Raw genomic sequence first — 23,649 nt, 5'->3', positions numbered from 1 at the left:
TCCGTGTGTCCGTCTGTGTGACTGGTTGTTTTTTCGGGTTCCTGCCTGTTTGTCTCTGACCTTGAGGGAAATGCCATTTCATTTGTTCTTTGTGCACCCTTTCAATGTGGTTACGTCATTTTATACAGCTCCCAAATGTTATTCTCTTACAACCTCCCAGTGAGAGGCGATGCAAAACATCCTCCCAGCCCTAACCCTCCCCACCTTTCTGGTCCAGATTACCTTGGACATAACGTGAGGGGAAGAGACTCAGAGCGGAACAAGACCATGCACGGTCATTTTTGGTTTCACTGGAGTAAGTCCGGGGCAAGGCAGAGGTGGACTGAATACTAATGGGCCTCAAATGCTCTCAACATCCACACTCTTGTCATCATTTTTCCTGGTGTCCTGCTGAGGTTAGTGTTTGGTGGAGACAAGGATGAATAATTGATATTCCTTTACACACACATGCTCACATACTGTAATGGACGGTTCAACAAGGCATGTGCACACACCTGTACTGTGAATACTTGTGTGTGTGTGTGTGTGTGTGTGTTTGCTTACGTGCGCGCGCGCGCACACACACATACGCACACACACCTACCAACCCACCCACTCACACACACACACAAACACAGAAAGGATGTCCGAAGGTCGATTGAGTATAATCGTAAAACCAATAACTCACAGAGCGTACCTGATAATACATCACATTAAGTAGATGTTCACTGATCATTCAACGTCAGCATCGTCCTACTGCAGCTCTAGCTGGAGGCCAGTGAGTCGGTGATATCATATCAGTCACTGGGGTTATGAAGTGGAAATGTATTTACAGTTATTAATAGGATTGTATTTGGATGTAGTCCACGATCCTGGGCCAACACTCCTCCCCCTTAATCAAGGTCCTGAACAGCCCAATGCTATCCTGCTGGTCCTCTACGGCCTACATGCATAGGACGAAGTGCTTGTATCTATTGCTACTCCGTTATGAATCCAATGTAAGCATTTTTTTTTTTACCCTAACAGAGTTTGGCCCTGTTTGCAATACATTGGTAATAACTATGGAAATTGCAATCGCAAAAGATACCCTCATACAAACCGCTACAGTAAAACCATAGGAAACACAGCACCTCCTGTGGAGATTATCGCTCTCATACTGCACTCTGCTGGTGTATGTTTATCAGCGCCTATTATCGCTATTAGGGTTTTCGTTTCTCTCCATCGAACCGGGCTGTCTGTATAGTAAGCAAGGCATGTTCAAAATATATATTTTTTTGTCATTCATTTGGGCCGTTTTGTTCAGTATTATCTTTCTGATGTGTTTTGTACATCAGGAACATTGTCATGTGACACATGCGTACAGGGCGCTCAAACGGGCCCACGTGACTCCTTTGTATTCGCTTCTGATTGGATAACGTGTGTTTTCACCGCCCTCACCAGCCATGCTGTGTTTTCCCGCGAAGAGCACCTCGAAGAAGCAGGCCTGCAAAGGTAGCGCTAGAGGATAACAGGAAAGTAAATACGCAAAAAAATTGTTTTTTTTCCAATTTTTCTTTGCCAGGGTGCTAAAAGCCACGTCACAAATGGCCAAGCAAAGTTCCCTGTTCAACTTCTTCACCAAGTCTCCACCGCAGGTCTCCAAACCTAAGCTCAGTCCTTCTCCGACCGAGGCAGACGTCCCGTCCTCCGGCCTGAAGTCGAACTCCTCGCCGAAAGAGCAGGCTAAGCTAGCTCCACCGAACCCGCCCGTCAAACACACGAAACCCAAACCAAAGTCTCACTCAAAGACCTCGAATGGAGGATTCGGTAAACTGTTTGGGGATAAAGCGCCTGCCGCCAAGGAAAGGTAAGTGTTGACATGGTCCTCCTGGCATCGTGCACATCGCACACGTTGTGCACGATGTGCACGATCATATCCAACTAAATGTCTTTGAGCCGCAGCAGACATGTCAAGATGTTAACTCTGATTGGCGTACTAAGAGATGTTCGAGAGGTTTTCTCTGTCAAGTATCAAATTATTACTCGATTTAACTTTTTTTTTAACTGTCTGTAACAGTTAGCCAACGTAACGACATCGTGCTGTGTTTAAAGTGCATCGTTCCTATTGTACGGAGAGCGACGGAGCTATACAAGTTAGCTACGTCCTCGCTATGGCGACGCACTTACAAAATGTACGCTTGTGTGCCCAGCGCTCCATGCCAGTTCAACGCTGGCTCCCTGGTCTGGGCCAAGCTGGAGGGCCACCCGTGGTGGCCGTGCATGGTCGTCCCCCAGCCCCTGAGTGGACTGCAGATGAGGGGTCGTGGGCGGAACCAGCGCATCCATGTCCATTTCTTTGACGAGCCTCCTACCAGGGGTTGGGTCAGCGCCAAGTATGTACGAGAATACCTAGGTAAGATAGAGTCGGTTGAACTTCATGCGTATGCTGCCAGCGTTATTATTAGTAGATAATAACGTTTATTTATTTTGATTTATTATGACTTATTTTACGAATTTTAATGATTCAAAGTGTGAGTGAACCCACTATTATTAAAGCTTGGTTCTAGGTGTTTTTTTCCATGTTTATTACTGGAAATGTTTGATACTATTTTCTAAGTTGGTATTGATATTGATAAGTACCAGGTTGTATATGAAATGTGCCCCACACCGTGGCACTTGTGGCAAATACTTATGCCAAAGCTGTAAAATACTGAAAGAGGTATTAAGTGCCTAACTTCTGTGGCAGGCTCCGACAGCAGTGATGCTCAAAGCGGTGGCACCTTCTTCAGCGGGAGGCCTGAGATCCGCCGTGCCATGGAGCTAGCGGACAAAGTCATGTTTGACAGTCCAGAGAAAAGGCTGCAGATGCCTCTCGCCATGGACCCATCTGACGAGGAAGAGGAGGAAGACATGGAGGTGGGTTAGAAGGACTATTGCCCTCGTCTGATGTTTTTGTTGTCTTTTATTCCCAGAACACCTCTGGGTTTGTTGTGTTCAGTCCTGAGATGACGCCTGGGATTGATAAAGTAGAGTATTGTTACGTTATGAAAGACCTCGGTATGTTATGAGATTTTTATTCGTCCGTCCTTATTTGTGCTTTCAGCTTGATAAGTCAACGCTCTCTGATGAAGAGGCGAGTGACGAAGAGATGGAGGAAGAGGAGCAGTCATCCAAGCCTAGCCGCCGTTCCTCCAGATCCACGGTGGACAGGGGCAGAAAACCCAAGCGCCGGCGCATCATCGTGGCCTCCGACACCGACGGCTCGGACGAGGAGTTCAACCCCAAGAAAGCTGCGGCCAGCAGCGAGGAAGACGACGATGAAGAAGAAGAAGAGGTGGAGGAGGCGGTGAGCAGTTCAGAGGAAGAGGAGGAGGAGGAGGTCGAGGAGAGCGAAATCTCCGAAGTGGACAGCCCGGTCAAACCTGTGAAGCGCAAACGTCCCGACGAAAAAGCCTCCAAGCCAAAACCCAAGCCGGCCGCCGCTGCACCAGCGATAACCCCGAAACGCCCGCCGGTATCCGCCGCAGACACCAAGTCACGACTGTCCGCCTTCTCTGCGGCGGACAACGGCGAGGGCCAGGCCAACGGCACGGCCGGCGGCGGCGGGGCGACCACCTGGGACCACGAGAAGCTGGAGTGGCTGCAGGACGGCAAACGCAAAGACAGCCGCCGCCGCCGCCAGGCGGACAACGACTACGACCCCACCACCCTCTACGTGCCCGACGACTTCCTGAACAAGTGCACCCCCGGCATCCGGCGCTGGTGGCAGCTGAAGGCGGACATGTTCGACACGGTGCTCTTCTACAAGGTGGGCAAGTTCTACGAGCTGTACCACATGGACGCCGTGGTCGGAGTCAACGAGGTTAACCTCACCTTCATGAAGGGCACCTGGGCCCACTCGGGCTTCCCCGAGATCGGGTTCGGCCGCTTCTCGGACGCGCTCGTCCAGAAGGGCTACAAGGTGGCGCGGGTGGAGCAGACGGAGACGCCGGACATGATGGAGGCCCGCTGCAAGACCATGGCGCGCCCCACCAAGTTCGACCGCGTGGTGAAGCGCGAGGTGTGCCGGATCATCACGCGGGGCACCCAGACCTACAGCGTGCTGGACGGGGCGCCGTCCGAGTGCCAGAGCAAGTACCTGCTGAGCCTGAAGGAGCGGGCGGAGCCGGAGAGCTCCGGCTCCGCCCGCTCCTACGGCGTGAGCTTCGTGGACACCTCCGTGGGCTACTTCCACGTGGGGCAGTTCCAGGACGACCGCCACTGCTCCCGGCTGCGCACCCTGGTGGCGCACTTTGCCCCCGCGCAGGTGCTCTTCGAGAGGGGGAACCCGTCGCTGGAGACCCGTCAAATCCTCAAGTCGTCGCTGGCCTCGGCCATGCAGGAGGCGCTCGCGGCCAACACTCAGTTCTGGGACGCGCAGAAGACCCTCAAGACCCTGGCGGAGGAAGACTACTTCAAAGAGAGCGTCGGGAAGGACCAGGAGGCCGGTGGAAGCATTTTACCGAGCGTCCTGAAGGGCATGACCTCCGAGAGCGACTCGCTGGGCCTCACGCCCAAGGAGGGCTTCGAGCTGGCCCTCTCCGCCCTGGGCGGATGCATGTTCTACCTGAAGAAGTGCTTCGTCGACCACGAGCTGCTCTCCATGGCAAACTTCGAGGAGTACGTCCCCGTGGACGTCGAGATGGAGAAGGCCGCCGGCTCCGCCTCCAGCTTCTTCTCCCAGACGCGTCAGCGCGTGGTCCTGGACGGGGTGACCCTGGCCAACCTGGAGATCCTCCAGAACGGCGCGGGGGGAACGGAGGGCACCCTGTCGGAGCGCCTGGACACCTGCTCCACGCCGTTCGGGAAGAGGCTCCTCAAGCAGTGGCTCTGCGCTCCGCTCTGCAACCCCACCTCCATCGAGGACCGGCTGGACGCCCTGGAAGACCTGATGGGGGCCCCGGGCGAGGCCTCGGAGGCCTCGGAGCTGCTGAAGAAGCTGCCCGACCTGGAGCGCCTCCTCAGCAAGATCCACAGCATCGGCACGCCGCTGAAGGGCCAGGACCACCCCGACAGCCGGGCCGTGCTCTACGAGGAGGTCACCTACAGCAAGCGCAAGATAGCCGACTTCCTCTCAGCGCTGGAGGGCTTCAAAACCATGCAGGAGATCATCTCCGGCTTCGCCAGAGTCTCCGGGGAGTTTCGTTCGGCGCTGCTCCGCCAGGTGGTGAACCTGAAGGCCGGCAGCGGGGAGGAGGGCCTGTTCCCCGACCTCTCCGGGGAGCTCCGGCGCTGGGATACGGCCTTCGACCACCAGAAGGCCCGGACGACCGGCGTCATCACCCCCAAGACGGGCTTCGACCCCGAGTTCGACCAGGCGCTCGGCGAGATCAAGACCTGCGAGAGAGCGCTCCACGACTACCTGGAGCGGCAGAAGAAGCGGCTGGGCTGCAAGAGCATGACCTTCTGGGGCACGGGCCGCAACCGCTACCAGATGGAGGTGCCGGAGAGCATCTCGGCGAGGAGCATCCCCGAGGAGTACGAGGTGAAGTCCACCAAGAAGGGCTGGAAGCGCTACGTCACCAAGGAGGTGGAGGGCCTGTTCGCCGAGCTGCAGGGCTACGAGGAGAAGAGGGACGCCGCGCTCAAGGACTGCATGCGGAGGCTCTTCTACAACTTTGATAAGAACTACAGAGACTGGCAGACGGGCGTGGAGTGCATGGCGGTGCTAGGTACGGACGCGTTCGTTTGTTTTTTTTGCGGATCTATTATTCGGCTCTCGGAACGTGTCTTAAAAATAGAACGATAGAAAGGGGTGTGTGTGTTTGTGTGAAATATGTTAAAATAATTCATCTCTTTAAATAACCATCCAGAGACTGGGAATCGCTTGGTGGCTAGCCGTTGGGCCCATTAAGGCTCTACGTTTCAGTCAGATAGTGTTTACAGTAATGACTTAGTCTTGCAGAGATGATTACATTGTAAATGATGGAGCTCTACAGTGGAGGAGTAATGTGTCTCATAATGGGATTTCTTATCAACGGACCATTTCTCAAACACACATTGCTGTTCTATTTACAGCAGCACTCTGCCGCTAAAAGCCTGGATACACCCGATAACGGATGGTGATTTAAAACTTGGGGGACGGGCTACAAGCACAGAGCCCATGTAAACATGTACTTCCCGTTGTTTTTATGAGTGTGATATAGGGCTGCTCGATTATGGGGAAAAATCACAGTCACGATTATTTCGGTCAATATTGAAATCACGATTATTCAAACGATTATTTTTGAGTTTGAAAACATGGAGCATTTATTCAGCATGTCTCTTGAAAACACTTTGTAACTGAGAATTTTGAAATTTCGCCTTTAAAAAAAGACACAAAATGGTGAAAAAGAAAAAGTTCAAATCTAAAATAATGTACAGATATGTATCCAGCTGTTCTGCACTTTCTATAAAACATTGAAAAAACATATATATATATAGAAAATTAGATTATATTAGTTTTGTGCTCGTTTAACGCTAAAATCTAAATCTTCATCAAAATGGGATGAGTCGCCCAGCCCTAGTGTAATAACGCCGGCCGATGCTGTGGTTTTAACGGACTCCCCTTTGTACGCTCTCCCCCAGACGTGCTGCTCAGCCTGATGCGCTACAGCCAGGGGGGCGACGGACCCATGTGCCGGCCCAGGCTGGTGCTCCCGAAGGCGGCCGGCGAGCGCTCGGCTCCCTTCCTGGACCTGCGGGGCTCGCGCCATCCCTGCGTCACCAAGACCTTCTTCGGAGACGACTTCATCCCCAACGACATCTTCATCAACTGCCCCGGGGAGGAGGAGAAGGAGGGAGGGGCGGCCGGCCATGCCCCCTGCGTCCTCGTCACGGGGCCAAACATGGGGGGCAAGTCAACCCTCATGAGACAGGTGGGCTGACTGCCGGGCACAGATAGGAGGAAGGCGGCGGTGCGTCCACCTCCGGGCCTTTTTTTTTTCTGCCATTTCATAGAAAATGATATAAAAAGTGACTCATCCCCTGAAGAGACCGTGAGTCATTATCGACTGACAAATGTCATATTGGTGTGTAACCATCGTATATTTCCTTTGAGGTTTTCACATCAAGCGAGAATGCTTTACATTTTCATTCAGGGCATTCATCACACTTTTATTCAAAGCGACTGACATTAAGCACATTTGTCGGACGAAAGAGAAACGACATATCGCTACAGTTGCTACAGTAAGGAAGTTCATAGAACAAAGTGCCAAGCACTAGATTGTTGTTGTTAACCAATTCCCGGTATACAACAAAGATAGCTAGGATAAGATGCTACACAATGCTAAGTGCAGTACTTAATAGTATTTGAAGTACTTAATAGTATTTGAAGTACTGCTAAATATAAGCGTGGTACAGATGTTTTAAGGAAAGGGGGCCTTTTTCTGAGCCAGCCATCCTGAATCGCTGTGATCCTAATGTGCATGTCCTGTGTGTTAGTGCGGCCTGGTGCTGATCCTGGCTCAGCTGGGCTGCTACGTGCCCGCTGACAGCCTGCAGTTCACCCCCGTGGACCGGGTCTTCACCCGCCTGGGGGCCTCGGATCGCATCATGGCCGGTAAAACACAACCCCCCCCCCACCCCACCTTCTCTCGCGCTCGTGCCAAAGGGACTGGTCTTCTTAACACCTCCGCGGTTAGGACACCTAGCGCCCGCACGACGAGACTGCAAAACATCTTCTACCATGGAGCTGTGTCCCTACTGAACTCTCCCCCCCCCTCCCACACTGATGCTCCCCATCTCATACATACATTGCCCTAGCGACGCTTAACGACTTGGACTTTTCGAAAACATTCTATTTTCATATTGTTGATATTGTTGTTTTTATATTATATATTTATATTTCATGCTTCTATATAACTGTGCAGCTGGAGGATTGCTCTTACAAAATGTTGTTGTCTTGTACAATGACAATAAAGATGATCTATCTATCGGAATCTCGACCTCAATGTGTTTTGTCCTTTTCTTTTCACCTCCAGGGGAAAGTACGTTCTTCGTGGAGCTGAGTGAAACGGCCAGTATCCTGCACCACGCCACCCAACACTCCCTAGTGCTCCTCGATGAACTGGGTAAGGCCGTGGAGCAACGGAAATGATAGGAGAGTCTTTAATCAAATATTGCCATTGTTGATCCTTGAAACTTGAAATCCTTGTAAAGATTGTTGAAACCTCTAACCAATCCAACCGTGGATCTGTGTTTTTACAATGTAGGAGGACTCGAATACATTTTTCATATACTTCCCATTACAAATCTCATATTGTGCCGTCATGTTTCACGGTGCCGTTTTAATATCGCGCTCCCCGTCTTGAAAAGCTATACATGGCGCATAATCAAATTCTTCACCAAGAACAAATTCCCCCCCCGCAATTTCAGAATCAGTTGTATCGCATTACCTTCCCATGTCCCCCCGACTTGGGAACGAGATTCGTAAGCGTCTTTTTGTGGACGGCTTTGCAGGCAGGGGCACAGCCACTTATGACGGCACCGCCATCGCCAGTGCCGTGGTGAAGGAGCTGGCGGAGAAGGTTGGCTGCCGCACGCTCTTCTCCACCCACTACCACTCTCTGGTGGAGGACTACGCCAATAACCCTGCGGTGCGGCTGGGACACATGGTGAGTGACAGGGATCGACCCCTGTGGATTCTTTTTAGGGCGATACCGAAAATTATTATTTATTATTTTTTTTGTCAGCCTTAGCCGACGACCGATACGCCGATACCGATCTTCTTGAGCCGATACTGCTTTTGCTCCCTTAATTTACATCATAAAAATTACACAATGATGATAACAAATGTTACAATGTCTCAATTTAAAAAGGGAACATTTATTGGACTCTCTGTGAATCATTCTGGGAAAAATATTTTTAAAAAAAATAAAATCGGCCGATGCACGTGAAAAACGCAAATATCGTCCGGCCGATGTATAGGCCGATCGTTAGTAAGGCCCGCCTTCCCTGCAGAGGCCTACTAGATCAGCTGAAGTACGTCACTCTGTACTGTTGAGTCATTGAGCAAAACAATAATCACGTGCAGTGAATTGTGAATTTACATTTAGGGCATTTAGCAGACGCTTTTATCCAAAGCGACTTACAATAAGTACATTTGTCAGAAGAAGGAGAAACAACAATATATCGCTGTCGGTACAGTAAAGATACTCATAGAACCAAGTTCCAAGCACTCACAATTGCTAGGTTAACCCATTCCCCGTATACAACAAGATAGCGCCACTACTGTCCTGTCCTGTGGTGTGGCAGGTGACTGTGGATATCATTTGGATTTCAATACCACAGAATACATTTAATGTTTCATCCAATATATCAGTAATGACTTTCAAAGCAATTTTTCTAACCCGTCTTTTTTCCCACAATTGATTATTTCACAATTGATTATTTCCCACTGCTGATTTTAAAATCAGCAGTGGGAAATAATCAATTTAAATAATAGTTTAAATAATGAATGTCAAACATTATGACAACCACTTAGGAAGTCAGCAGTAGATCAAAAGTGATAAATGGCAGGCAGTCGCCGAATTCTGGCAGCGGATGCCCCCCCCATATTTAAAAATGCAAATAGGCGACCTTGAAACTGCCAAGTATGAAGAAGCCGTCCGTCTCCTCCAGGCCTGCATGGTGGAGAACGAATGCGAGGATCCCAGCCAGGAGACCATCACCTTCCTCTACAAGTTCATCGCTGGGGCCTGTCCGAAGAGCTACGGCTTCAACGCAGCCCGCCTGGCCAACCTGCCCGAGGACGTGATCCAGGCCGGCCACCAGAAGGCCAGGGAGTTTGAGAGCAGCACCACTAGCCTGAGGCTCTTCAGGTACGGCAAACGTTGTTTAACAGACTACCGTGTTGGGCAGGGCTGGGTGAAAATATCGATGCGTCAATGCACTGCAATTTATTTGTTCTCGATTCAATTTCGATGCAGAGTTTTTTGAAATCGATTATTTCCATTAAAAAAAAAAAAGAAGCATAGTCAGTCATTGTAATATAGAAGCGAGGATGCCTAAATGTACATGCCCTTTTACATTTGTCCATGTTACGATTATTACTTTAAATGCTGCAAGTTTAGCTCAGGAACAATACTATACAATGGTGTATTCCTATTTGCTAGTTAAAGCACAATGAAATGGTTAATTCTAAATAATATTTAGGTATTTTTGTCATCTGCAAGTATTATTGAATCGATATCGGATCAATATAGAATCGAATGAAGACCTAAAGAATTGAATTGTGAGGTACCTGGCAATACCAGCCCTAGTGTTGAACCATAATGTGATCCATCATGTGACATAATTTATTGCCGAGGAAGATTTGATTACTGATCCTGTCATTTTGTCTCCCCCTCCTCACAGGAAGCTCTGCAAATTTGCTGAAGACGCCACTCTGGGAAAAGCTCACTTTGTTTCGCTGGTTCAAACGATCACCAGTGTCTGAACCCGTTTGTTCCGGTTCCTTTCTAATTGTTCCACTGTTCCATATTTTTGTTACTTTGAAGACAACACAAATAAATCCACTACTGTAATGATCTAATAAAGTTTATTTAAAAAAACAAGACAATTTCTTATGTAGGAAATTGAACCCTTTAATTTCACACTATCGCCTACATAATGGTTATTGAATACTTCACAATATATTAAGTCTAGATGTTATGATACATGCATACAATTTAGGTTGTATGGAAACCAATACAGATGGAGGGGAGGGGGAATAAAACATACCACTGTATAGATACTTGTCTCAGCTTAATTTGAGTAAGTTTCTTATCCTCCAGCAATGTTGGAAGCCACGTTTATCTTACGTTTATCTTTCTTATAAAACGCCTGCTAACAAGACTTGCTCATCACATCTTAAAATCCCCTACGGACATTTTTCAAATTGACCAAGAATTTCAACCCAAGTAAAAATGGTGTAGGTTTATTAGGCCATTTGAGTTGGATATACCATATAGTATTACAAAAAAAAAGGTTTACAACAGGTACAAATTGTGCAAGACAGTGGAGCTGTAAAATGGGACACGGTATACATGAATACGTCATGACTGTATAAAAACATCGTGTGGCATTCCCGTCAGAACTGCCGACAGCCACTGCAGAGGAAATCTAGAGGATCTCACCAACAAACACCATAAGAAGACGGTAAAAGTTCAGGTCAAGGATACTAAAAACGACACGTAAGCTATACATGGGAGTCTGGGCTTTCAACAAGTCTTGTGAAATTAAAAAAGTTTTTTTTTTTTTTTTCTTTTTCGTGAATGATAAATGTAAATAAGCCAACATTGCTGGAGGAAATGTTTAGTGTTTCCTCTTGTTCTCTTTCACAGAAAGAAGTTAAGATACTGCGACGGGAGTACATTTACAGTGGGGGGGGGGGGGGGGGGGGGGCGATTGCTGGGTGAGAAAAATAAAATAAAACCACGTTGAATAAAATAAAGACATTCAAGTACAGTACGATTTTTGCATGAAATACAAAACTACACAAAAAGCATTAAAAATTAAATCTTTTTTTTTTTAATCGCTGAAGTGCTGTGTCCTTTTGTTTTTGTTTTCTTTTTTCCGGACGTGCATACAAGCTCAACGGTTGCCCGGTGATGGAAGTATTGTTGCCATGGGGACCGCTTGAGTCAGCGCCGCTGTCCATGAGGATTCTTATATATACGTGACTTGTTGTCGTCTGCGTTGTCGCTCAACAGACAGACGTGCTTTGCTGGCTCTACCTTGGCATCTCTCCTCCTCCTCCTCCTCCTCCTCCTCCTCCTCCTCCTCCTCCTCCCCTCCCTCCCTCCCTCCCACCCACCCCCCCCCCCCCCCCCCCCATCCCCATCCCCTCCCCCGCCCAAATCCTGAGTCCTCGGTCGATAAATTGTAGAAAATAAAATAAGAAGAATCGAGGCGTCCAATGGGGAAACCGTATCCCCTTCCTGTCCTGCTCCTGCATATAAAGTTGCGTATCTCTTGCATCACGTCCTCCTCGGAAGTGAATCTGCGGACTTTGGAGACCGGGTTTCAGCCTTGTCCCCCGGTACAGGTTGGCCTGCCTCCATCTTGGGAGTCTTGACGGAGCCAGGAAGGTGGCGGTGCTGTGTGTTTGTGTGTGTGTGTGTGTGTGTGTGTCAGTGTGCGCGCGCGGGGGCTCTCAGTCTCAGTTGTGCTGCAGGGTGTTCGACTCGATCGGGGGGGCGGAGTCGTACAGCGTGTCGGTGTCGTGCGTTGGCTCTCCGGCGAGCGTGCACGGGTTCGACAGTGTCCCGGCGCCGCAGTCACAGAAGAACCTGCATGAGGACAGAACAGTTTTCCCATCATGCACTGCAGCAAAAAGCTCTCCGTTACACAATTCCTTTGTGAAGCATAACTGCATTATATACTACTTTAGTGGGATTGGGTTTAGCTTGATATTAAGCTTGCTTTAATCCAAAGCGACAGGTGAATAGACGCATACAGTATAACAATGAATAATAGATGCATGTCACAAAGACAGAAACAGGTTGGCCTCTTAATGGTGGCTAAGGGTAACACACTGGGGATCGAACCCGGTACGTTTTGGGAGGGGGAACACACATCCCGGCCGCTAAGCTATCCAGTGCCCCAACAGTAAAACGTTTCTTTCGTGCGGCATTCAAAGGTTTTCCAGGGACTCACCGGTCATGTCGGATGAACTCCACGTCGTGTCCCTGGTGACACTTTTTGATGCAGTTCACGCAGATGGCGTTGCGGTCTGTGGTGTTACAGGTGTGGCACCTGTCGGGAACCAGAGGACCACAGCGTTAGCGACGCAGACCCAACACTGGGGCCAGAGCAAGAGGCTCACGCGAAAAAACACGTCAAACAACGCGACTATCAAGGGTAAACTATCAACTGTAATCTATCAACGGTAAGCTATCAACGGTAAGCTATTAACGGTAAGCTAGAACAGGAAGAGTTACCTGTAAAAATCGTGCATTGGGTAGCTGGTGTAACTTGAAATCTTGTACAGGCACTGACCTCTGCTTACAGCCTTTTCAATGGCATCCTGATTGTTCATTATTTTGTTATCTGCAGAGAGGAACAGGAGGGAAACCACGCGTTAGATTCATTCCTGGATCCGTAACCTTTTGGTGTGAATGTGGCCCTTTCAGGAGTGCATCATGACGGGGTCTTGTATGGCGGACCCCGGCCGTACCTTTCATTGTCACGTTGACGCCAGAGGCCAGGAAAAGCCCTCCGAAGCGGTTGTTGAAGATCTGGTTTGCCTCTAGAGTGGCCGTGGCGTGGTTTGTGATCTCGATACCTGCGGGGAAGATAACATGTTCCGAGTTGCTCTCCAATCTCTCTCTGGCATGTATACGTGTTTTAACAGGCTTCGGGGGAGAGAGAATGATTAGCCTCATTAGCCCTGTTCGGCTGTTTTATAATGGCCCCACATTAGCGAGGCTGTAACAAAGCCATGGCTATTAGACTGAAAATACAAATTAGCCTCATGCTAAGGAGACGCCAAATCAGTGTGCGCGAGCTACCCACCTGCAGCGAAGCCGTCGAATATTCGGTTTTTCCGCAGAATGGGGTGGCTGTTGGTGCTAATGAGAACGCCTGCCTGGGCGTTTCGGAAGATGTCGTTTTCTTCTAGCAACCCTGAGAAGAGGAAACAGATGAAACGGTTGATTTGCACGCTTTTTTTTTTTTGCAGCGCAGACCGACTTTGTTCAGGGAAACAGAACAACATCTGGCAATTGATCTCGTTGTGGGTGGCGGGTTTTATTCTTTATACACTAAAATGTGTCGCTGTGGTGGAAAAACGCTATGCACTGAAAGTTTACATTTTAAAACATATTAGTCAAAACGTATGCATTCTATAATAGAGTTCTGTTCGGTCTGATTAAGTAAGGTATTCACATTCGATCATGACAAAACCTGAAGCGATAAAGAGAATGCAGAAGCGTTTGACTGCTTAAAAAATTCAAAATAGGTGTGAACGTAACGTTCACAGGGAACCATTCAGAACAGCGAAAATACACTCCGTTACCGACAGAGGAAATCATTTCCACTAACGCGAGTGGTATGATATGAGAGCTGCTATTGACTTTTTTCGGATCATCTTTTATAGGTTCGAAATGAAGAGGTTCTTCACAAAAAAAAAAACATGCTATTACTTTTAGGCTTTACCCTTCTAGAACCCAAGCAATGCTGTTGTATCACTCCTTTAGCACACCTATCCTCCCAATCAAACATCCCTCTGTTACACACCCACCATTTCCCAACAGACAATTCGACTGTTAAAGATGATGTAGACTAAATGTCTTCCTGTTGAAGATTTGAATTGCCAACGATTCAAGATCACCACTAGTATGAAACCAGGTCTTTGGGATATACACATCATACATTATGCTTTTTTTATGAATAGATTTGAAGTACCTCGTCCTCCATTGAAGATACAGATCCCTCCATCCCTCCCATCGTGGATCTTGTTCCTGCGCAGCGTGGGGTTGCTGTCCGTCTTGATCCACACTCCGGCCATGGCGTTGTCGAAGATCTCGTTGTCCTCAATGAAGCCCAAGCCTTGAGTGCACAAACGGGTCTGGTTATCCATCGGTCTTTATGCAGGTATATGGCGACTGAAGATAACGGAGATGATACGGGAGGTTTCTCACCAGAGTTGTAAACCAAAATGCCTCCGTTTTGACCGCCCCAGATCTTGTTCCGTCGGATTTTGGGATTGCTGCCAGTTCTGTTTAAAGGAATAGAAATCGTCAATATGTACAATTGATGTAAATCAACAGGAGGTTGATATTTTGAAAGGAAATCTGTGTGCCGCACAATTGGCCCTTCGGGTTTTTAACCCACGGGCCCATCGAGAGGACCAGGACCGGACCACTTGACCCACCTAATCTGTACTCCAGAGTACATGTGGTTGTAGATGTCGTTATCCTCCAGCACACCGTGACCATTGTCGTAGAAGTAGACCCCGACCTGGTAACACAACCACAACGCTGGTCAGCACCCCTCAGTGCCCCTGATGCTGCATTCTGCCCATAATAAAATGCCCATAATAGTCGTTTTAACGCAGACATAAACACTGCACTTTGGCCTTAAAGGGGACATATTAAACCACCAGGTGTGAGTGTGATTAGCCTTACAAGCCGTTTCGAAAACCTGCCCCATATGACGTCACTAGTGGGCGTGTCCACCTAGATGTGTGCTGGATAGATGAGAAACGTTTACTTCAGTCCACTGGGTAAGCTGGTAGACTGATCTATCCAGCACACATCTAGGTGGACACGCCCACTAGCGATGTCATATGGGGTAGGTTCTTGAAACGGCTTGTAAGGCTAATCGCACTCACACCTGGTGGTATAATACGTCCCCTTTAATGTTTTCGCCCCACTAAAGGGGGCGGTGATCCCAGTGCGGTCAGGTCTGCGCGGTGGTTGAGCGCGTCGTCCCTATAGGCTCCACCCTTACCTGCTTGCCGCTGTGTATCCTGTTTCTCCTTAGCACTGGCGTGCTGCCGGTCGTCACCCAGACCCCTGCCAGCGTGTTACTGTACACCTCGTTCTCCTCGATCACCCCCTGGCCCTTTTCATGCTGCGTGGGGGGGAGGGGAAACAGACCACACAGGGGCGGGCACAGAGTCAGCGGGCCGCCGTGAACGTGATACGCCTCGGACTACCGCACGTCATTTGCATTTGCGGTCATCGAGCCGACCGTTCGATCCTGCGCCGCGCTCCCTTCGGCGGTCGCCCGTGTGCATGAGTGTGTGGATGACACTCCCCACTAGGGCTGAGCGATTAATCTTATTCCAGCAGACATCGTGATGTACAAGAACGCGAGAGATCAGTGAGATTTGTATTTGTTTTTCTTTTACAATTCAATAGTTAAATAAAGACGTTATAATCAATTCATGCACCAATTCATCTCCACACATAGGCCTGGCCTAAAAGAAAGAGCATTTTATATGTTGACTGCTTCCAATGTTGTGTTGGTCATGCTACAGAATTATTTATAGCTTGTTTAGTGAATAATACAGAATATAAGGAGCTTTAAAAAGAAAAATCGCGCACTAAATCACAATGGCAATATCGGTGTTAATAATCGCAATTCGATTATTTCCCCAAGTCGTTCTGCCCCACTCACCACGTAGATGCCCCCGTGCTGCCCGTCGTGGATCTTGTTGTGCCTGACGATGGGGCAGCTGTTGGTGCGGATCTGGATGCCGGCGAGTGCGTTGCCGTAGATGTCGTTGCTCTCTATGAGGCCCCGGCCATCGCCGAAGATGTAGACTCCGCCCTGGTTCCCGTTGAAGATGGCGTTGCCCCTGCAGGCCGGTGGGAGAGCACACGTCAGATAGGAACGCTTTCGGACACCGAGGTTGAGGAGGTGGTTTTAAAGAAAGGGCTTTCACATTGCCCCAACAATCATCTGTTGGCTTGATCGTTATTGCAAATTAAATTCTTGGGCAGCGATGGTAAAAAATAAATACGAATAAAAGCAATAGAGTAACAAAGTGTAGGGAGAAGGCCTTAATGCAGACATGGGTGCCTAATAGTCGGGTCAATTAAAGGTGTATCAGCGGTGCTGGGTGAAGTCTCTTCTGTTGGTATTTGGAGCGAGTTCCCAAACAAACAGAGCCAGCTCGCCCCTCCCTTCCGTGTTTCGTGCATCCAGTAAAAACTATCATGAACGCAGCGCAAAACCCCACAACACCCGCCTCTTGTCGGTGAATGGTTGGAATACTATTTATTTTGGTTGAGTGGTTGATAGTACCATTTGTTTTTGTGTGCGGTCTCGGAGCACAGCCTGTCTACAGAGTCACGTTTTTTTGACGGCCTGCTTATGGGCCAGGCATCTAGCGGATCGTGAGGAAAGATCAGATGAATGTGATCATTTATGTTTCGGCCTAGAATCGCTGATACAACCTTTGAGTACAATAAATCAACCCCAATAGACAAGTACAATAGAAGAGTGATATTGAACATATGGAAACGTTATGATGATACACAAGAGCCACACTAACCTTATGGTGGGATCACTGTTGGAGGTGATCCACACGCCGGCGAAGTTGTTTGCATAGATCTTGTTATCGATGAACTGCCCGCGGCCCTTCTCGTGGACGTAGATGCCGCCCGTCTGGCCGTGGTGGATCTCGCAGCACACCACCGTGGGGTTGGCGTACGCCTTCACCTCGAAGCCCGCGATGCGGTTCCTGTGGATGTTGCAGCTGTCGAAGTAGCCCTGCGATACGCAAACATCGCTTTAGGACCGAATCACATAAAAGCTTTTGTGGAAAATTATAAAAAACTAATCATATTTTTTTTTCATGACATTAACTTTTTACTTGACGTTAATAGATTTTCAAAAGGACCGATAACAGATAACCCAACAAAAATAATGAATCTGTTGTCCTAAAAAGAAGTTCAAGTCAAAAGGAGTGAATGAAAGTTTGCATCTGCTGGAGTTGAAACAACAGATAATCAATCAAGTCTGGCTCAAGTCTACGCCAAACTGGCTAGGAGGAGGAGCACTTTGAGCCGTACCATGCCGTGGTCGAAGGTGAACACCCCCACGTCTCTGCCGTGGTGGATGTGGTTCCGTCGGATGATGGGGTTGCCGTGGTTCTTCACCCAGATGCCCGCCAGCGCGTTGTTGGAGATCTCGTTGTCCTCATACATGCCCTGGGGGGGAGATCAGTGAGCGTCAGCAGAGTACTCAGCGGGTAACGTGTCGCGGCTTCAGACGTATTCAATACTGTGTTCTCCGTCAGTGCCGTGTTCTTCAGCTTCCAATGCCAAGGCTGAATTATGGGAATGGGTACTGCGTCGTGTGAGGTCGCGGTCGTTACCTGTGCATGGTCAGTGATGTAGAGGCCCACGTTTTCACAGTCGCTGATGTTGCAGTGCTTGATGGTGGGAAAGGCACCCTGGCCGCTCACGCAAACTGCCGACCCGACTGAAAGCGCCAGGGAGACATTAGTTTTATCACCTCTAGAAAGGTTGTACACCCAATCCAACAGTAGCCACCGTTGAAGGCTTGATGCTTGAGCTGTCTAGATTTGAAATTGCAACGCATGATTGATAGACAGGCGTTTTTAGTTCAAGCAAGAGATGCCTTTTAAATGGCTTGAGCTCTGACAAATGGAAGTGTAGGATCGTTCCACATGAGGTCAACGGGTTTCTGCGTGAAGACGTTACCTGTGCATGTGCAGCGAATGATGCAGTGGTCTATGATGGGGCTGCAGTTGACCGTGATCTCCAGGCAGTGATGTGCGTTGTGGTGCTGTGCAGACTTATCATCGGGGTTGAACTACGACAGAGAGACAAACGCGTCGACCAATTAGGATCACAAAACCATTTCTTTGACTGGACGTAACCAACACCTTTCCAGTGGTAATAAAAATTAACAAATGAATTTAAAAAAGCGTGGTTACCCGTATGGTCATGTATCCGACGTACGCGTCCTCGGACCCCTCCATGAATACAAACGTCGAATCGCGGGTGTTCTCAATGACCACTTTGTCGGCTACTTTCCCCGGGGCTGTGGAGTTAGAGACGCAGGAGGTGTCAGAGGGAACACAGGGACCCCTTTGAAAGCACGCACGGGGGGAGTTGATGAGGGGGGACGGGGGGGACGGGTTCTTCTGATACACGTACCGGCGCCAACCATTGTGATGGGCGACTCGATGTAGATCCACTCGTCCGTGTAGACGCCGGAGTGGACGAAGATGAGGCCGTCGAAGTGGCCCTCCTGCACGCCGCCCAGGGCGTCTTCGATGGTGTCGTAGTACTGAAGGGAACGCCGGGAATTATTAGGAACAAGGGATGCACCAGAGATGAATTGCATGCATTTAAAATGGAAATTAGCAAAAGCTAGTCTCGCTGGGTGACTTGGGAAAGAACACACAAAGCTAAAGAAGTCACTTACGAGCATGCTCTCTCGTCCCTTGTATCGGTCTGGATTGCTGTAGAAGTGCTCAGCGAAGCCTGGCTTTACGTGCGCTCCCTTGTACTGTGAAGGAAAAAGTATATATGGTGAATAATGCACAATCCATAAGGAAGTGGATTGAAATTGTTGCAACAGAAGGATAATGGAGTGTAATGGGCATCTTTATTTGCAGTAAATTTACTCTCGTAAAAGTAGTAAAGTGTTTAACAACTGCTATCAACTAACCGAAATGGTGACTGGGCCAAAGTGTATCAAAATCCATGAATGAATGGGAATGAATAACTGCATCAATGTCTTCATTAACAATGTGCTGTATTCGGCAGAGTATGCAACAATCTAATATTTCATAGTGCAGGCAAAAGCTTTATAGTGGCTATGACTACCATCTGTTACTATCAAGGGAAGTGTAGTTTCCTGTGATCTATGTGACATTTTTACAGCAGTGGATTGAAATGTTCCACATTTAAAAACCCAAAACGGTTTAAGGCTGAATATTAACCTTCAAAAAAACAGCAGCACATAAATAATACTATAAAAGACTCAAAAGCAAACAAAGATGATCTCTTATGTTGTAAAGGTTCTTCTGTAATCGAAGGACTACCGCCATGCAATTAAGTTGAATTTAAGTGGTGGGGAATTAGCATGCATAAGCAGGGCTCATTACCAGTTGCTGGAAGCTCTCCTTCCAAGGGTTGGGTTGTTCATACTCCTCTGGGTTGATCTGGAAGAACTTCCCTGCCTCTGGGTGCATCATCGGACGTGTGTATTCAAAAACCTCCATGTAGAGCCTCTTCCTGCAATGCAGCATAGACAGGGTCAGGGCTCTCTGAATATTGACAGCAGCAATACATTTAATCTGTAACTGCACTTTTAAACTTCAAGTCCCGTTTCTAGCCATTATGCATGAATAACAGAAGACTTTTCATTTTTGCTTATAGGGTTCATATGCTTATTTGACTTGAACCAATAGCACCTCATATTTTAAATTATTGTATTAGTTCTGTCAACCTCAAGAACTAGTCGTAACATTACTTACATACCTCAAAAACAACAACATAATTGACCGCTACCAACATTTCCCATCAAACAACTAATGATCACTAATGGCCCTCATAATATAACATGTCTTACGATGGAACATAAACAAACTCAATGATGTCTTATCAGTCATCCATCGCGCAGATATCCGCATTGATGATGATTAGCAGCCCATTAACAACTGATGGAGATGTGATTATAATAACAGCACTGCAGACCGGGGGGGAGCAGGGGGTCTCACCAGATGATTGGGTCGTTTGCCAGCTCGCTGAAGCGCTTGCACACGCACGCAGCGCGACACAGGTCCTGCTCCAGGAGGTAGGAGAAGATCTTCAGCACCACCTCGTCCGGGAGCTTCTCCTGGAGGTACTGCTCTGCCGGCGCTGCGGGGAACACACACATCGTCGTTAGAGGCGCCTGTTTTACGAGAGCTTCGCAGGTGAGCGAGTTGGAGAACTAAATTGCAGGCGGTTCGTCGTGGAACATCCTTTTTTTTTGGACCGGACAAATTAAATATATTAACCTTATGGTAACTATATAACCATGAGTATAGTATAGTAACCATGAATGTAGTAACCTCATGGTTGCTATATTCTATACATGTATGACTGCATTCGTTTTTCTACGTTTTTCTCGTTGAAAGATGATTGTTTTGTTTGTGATTACCTGATAAATCTTGACTCTTTCCCGAGACTCTGGGGCGCTTTGCTCGATGCCCAAAGTTGTCAGTGGTGGATGTGGAAGCACCCTGTATGAGGAGAAGCATGTTTCCAGATTAAATAAGGCATCGTTTGATACATTAATGATTTGCAGGATTGACAATAGGTTCACCCTAGTTTTTCAACATATGATTCACGATAACAAAACTGATTGGTTGTATGATTTCCTTTTTATGGTTCACTCAATTGAATGTACCAAAGACCCCCGTTAGTTGGGTTTGAGATGTCATACCTCCATGTTGGCCTTGGCTGGACACACTGTTCTCTTCTGTAGTAGAGACTTCCTTCTAAGTTGGTAGGGACTGTTCTGAGCTCCTGGACCGGATACTTCTGCGACCATATCTGCAGGAACGTCCTCATCTCAAAAAAAATAAAAAATGAACACAATAAGACAACCATTTCTGACATGTGCTGCAAATATTGTTTCATAAGCGTGGTTTAGATTGATGGATGCATAGCTCTAATTTTAGCAGAACAATGCTTTTGATGCAGAGCTTCAGACTACTTCAGAAATCTCTCCAATCAGACGCTTGTTTTTTGAAAACTCTTACGTCTTCAGTGTTGTATAATTCTACTAGACCAGTCTACTTGAACAGTCTAAATTCATTTTTCATCACATGCACTTGAGCTATTTTCATTCCCTCTTATGTTTCATCTTTACTCAAGTACGTTAGAATGGGAACACACATAGTCTTTTATCATTCAACATACAGAACCTTATCAATATTTAACCATTAAATGACAAATCTACTGTAAGCATTTAAACAACTATAAAGGCAGATAATCAAACAGCATCAAGCAGCAACATATACGTAAATTCACTATTCCAATTTAACATAATGTTCCTAAATCCTACACAAAATGTACTATTTACACAACCATACATATGCAACAAGGAACCACCTTTTGATTGAGAATAAGCCATTATTGTAAAGGTTTGAGGAGGAAGGGATGAGCTGTCGGTTACCCCAGGTGAGGGACGCAGACAGTGCTTGTTGCTTTGGTTGCACATGACTCCCAGGCTACTAGACCAGTAACCACTACAAACACCAGAGACCTGACTTGTCCAGCTCAATCAGCAAATATCCCAATGCACTGTGGCAACACTCTTAAAAACAATGAGCAGAGCCTTTTGAACCCTAGGCTGAGCATGCATGCATGCCATCCACATACATGATAACATAGAATATACTGTATAAAATGTGAAATGGTTGATTTCATCACTACCAAAACGAAAGAGTTGGAGGGATGATTGTTCAATTCGATGGCTCAACCCGCTAGTGCATTAACGATGAAGGTAGATTCCCACCTGTGGTCCTAAGCTAACGTTAAATGCCATTCCCTCCACTAATTAAAAGTCGTTTTGGACAAAAGCGTCGGCAAAATAATTGTTAACGATGAGGCGGTAGATGTAATATTAATATTTCGAGCTCAGGTTAAAACTGCTGTATACGTGAGAAAATTACGTATACAGCATTCATTTGGGAAACAATTAACATAAGTTATGTTAATGAATGACCACGTCTTTACACGTCTTAACGTTTACATTGCGCTGCATTAACGTCACATGGTTACTCACATAGGCAGCGTTTCGATTGCTATTCCTGCGCTTGGTCGAACAGCTGTTTAATGTGTATTAGATCAAGCGATCCTTCAGCCGAGGATATGGGGAGACTCGGTGGAAACCAGGGGGACCGCACCGTACGATTCAGCTTGTTTACTTTTAAGGAGATCGGCGCACACATTGTATATTCCACGCGTGTCGTCCTGCTCTCTGCAAAAAAAACATGCAATTCTGCTCTTGATGTACAGGAAAATTGACCAACCCGTGACCATGTCAATCAAACGCGTACGACGTTGGCATTTATAAGGGACCACAACCATGCCGGAGACTGGCGTCATATGGTATGCTGATTAGCATGTTAGCACGGGGGATACGGATAGCAAACGTACGTTATGTGGCTGGCGTTTCCCCCTCAGCGCATTTGTCACACATGTTTGAAGACAAAATGATATCTGGGGAAAGTGGGACACTGTCGCTTTTCAGGTGAAGCAAGCGCTGAATGCGGGCAGGGAGACAGTTGAGAAGATAAGGAGCTGGGGCAGTGAGAAGAGCCAGCCAGACAAAGCGCGGCCTGTGCGCTGGGTACAGACACAAGCCGCGGTGTTTCCTGAGAGCCGCCTACCGCGTAAGGCTGCTATTGTCCGGGGTTCGATACAAAACAAATAGGGCAACAATGTCACGCCCGGGCCAAAACGTTGACACGGACGCCTAGTACATGCAATGTGGAGTGGATGCTGGTTGAGATACGGGTCCACTTTACCTCTTTCCTGGTTATTCCTTTCCGGCTCTAGCGGGCGCGGCCTGGACACTCGCCTGGGTCTTCTGCTACTTGCTCTGACGGAGTTCATTTGGGGGGGTTATTAATCTTTGAAGAAATGTCTAACCCTTCGCAGCAGCGGAGACAAAGCGGGGCACACGAGCTAATATGCCTTTTTCTTAAACATTGCGCAGTCCGCCACCTTTTCCGTTTCCAAAAAGGGGAAAACAAATATGTGGTTCGGTTCCTAACCCCTGCGCCTGTTCCGCCGCTGCTGTTATGCTATAGCAGGAGGAGCCATAACAAGACGAGCAGCACAGACCATGGAGGACTGCTCTTGCCACAACTGCATCACATGGGACGGCCTTCCGTCGTTACGTCACTGATCAAAATAAGACGACGACTGCCCTACCATGAGGAAAATAACAGGCCATGGGTGTTGGATAACGTATATAGGGACACCTGTGATTACAAAGCTTATACAAAGGTTGACTTCTTTGTCACTAGGAGTGGCTGGATACAATGTGTGGCAATTCCTCCGTGTATCAAACTGCAGTGGCAGAACCAGAGCAGTCAGTGTTTGGTCAGTGTTTTGTGATACACATTGAAGTATGGATAGGCCTACTAATAGCCTAGTAAAAAAATGTGTGTGGCCGGCCACCACATGTGCAGCATATGTGCAG

The 23,649-nt window shown here is 47.7% G+C and overlaps 2 protein-coding genes across 4 annotated transcripts; one reads left to right on the top strand and one right to left on the bottom strand.

The window, feature by feature from the left end:
- The first annotated feature begins 1,449 nt into the window (after positions 1-1,449).
- On the top strand, positions 1,450-11,702 carry msh6 (mutS homolog 6 (E. coli)). 2 transcript variants are annotated; one of them, XM_079730689.1, is made up of 10 exons: positions 1,450-1,825; positions 2,169-2,371; positions 2,705-2,874; positions 3,062-5,669; positions 6,565-6,854; positions 7,420-7,537; positions 7,959-8,048; positions 8,437-8,591; positions 9,598-9,797; positions 10,333-11,702. In XM_079730689.1, exons 1-10 carry the CDS (start codon positions 1,563-1,565, stop codon positions 10,412-10,414), a joined length of 4,179 nt encoding a protein of 1,392 aa, XP_079586815.1. In that variant the 5' UTR covers positions 1,450-1,562; the 3' UTR covers positions 10,415-11,702. The 2 variants fall into 2 exon arrangements, with proteins under 2 accessions (XP_079586815.1, XP_079586816.1); XM_079730690.1 differs by lacking the exon at positions 1,450-1,825 and having other exon boundaries at positions 2,175-2,351.
- Positions 11,703-11,815: 113 nt separating this feature from the next.
- Positions 11,816-23,258, bottom strand: fbxo11a (F-box protein 11a). Of its 2 annotated transcripts, none has more exons than XM_079728782.1 (22): positions 22,970-23,258; positions 20,878-21,005; positions 20,593-20,674; positions 20,168-20,309; positions 19,553-19,682; positions 18,868-18,951; positions 18,597-18,729; positions 18,374-18,480; positions 18,138-18,249; positions 17,789-17,895; positions 17,484-17,621; positions 16,964-17,181; positions 16,084-16,264; positions 15,412-15,534; positions 14,834-14,919; positions 14,601-14,677; positions 14,365-14,508; positions 13,474-13,584; positions 13,136-13,243; positions 12,900-13,008; positions 12,616-12,714; positions 11,816-12,248 (listed from the first exon to the last, which is right to left on the bottom strand). In XM_079728782.1, exons 1-22 carry the CDS (start codon positions 23,055-23,057, stop codon positions 12,119-12,121), a joined length of 2,637 nt encoding a protein of 878 aa, XP_079584908.1. In that variant the 5' UTR covers positions 23,058-23,258; the 3' UTR covers positions 11,816-12,118. The 2 variants fall into 2 exon arrangements, 1 of the variants encoding a protein (XP_079584908.1); XR_013811554.1 differs by having other exon boundaries at positions 12,110-12,248; positions 12,958-13,008.
- Between the last annotated feature and the right edge of the window lie 391 nt (positions 23,259-23,649).

This window comes from Pollachius pollachius, assembly GCF_949987615.1.
Source record: "Pollachius pollachius genome assembly, chromosome: 2".
In the NCBI taxonomy this organism is placed as follows: Eukaryota; Metazoa; Chordata; class Actinopteri; order Gadiformes; family Gadidae; genus Pollachius; species Pollachius pollachius.
Note: the sequence above shows the minus strand (reverse complement) of the source record. Positions and strands in the feature narration are given on the sequence as shown.

Coding starts and splice junctions, on each gene's coding strand:
- msh6 (XM_079730689.1), top strand. CDS start 1,563: ATGGCCAAGCAAAGTTCCCTGTTCAACTTCTTCACCAAGTCTCCACCG. Junction 2,372..2,704: donor GTATGTACGAGAATACCTAG/GTAAGATAGAGT, acceptor CTTCTGTGGCAG/GCTCCGACAGCAGTGATGCT. Junction 5,670..6,564: donor GGAGTGCATGGCGGTGCTAG/GTACGGACGCGT, acceptor GCTCTCCCCCAG/ACGTGCTGCTCAGCCTGATG.
- fbxo11a (XM_079728782.1), bottom strand. CDS start 23,057: ATGAACTCCGTCAGAGCAAGTAGCAGAAGACCCAGGCGAGTGTCCAGG. Junction 17,622..17,788: donor ACATCACTGACCATGCACAG/GTAACGACCGCG, acceptor TCTCCCCCCCAG/GGCATGTATGAGGACAACGA. Junction 12,715..12,899: donor CCAATGCACGATTTTTACAG/GTAACTCTTCCT, acceptor GGTTCCCGACAG/GTGCCACACCTGTAACACCA.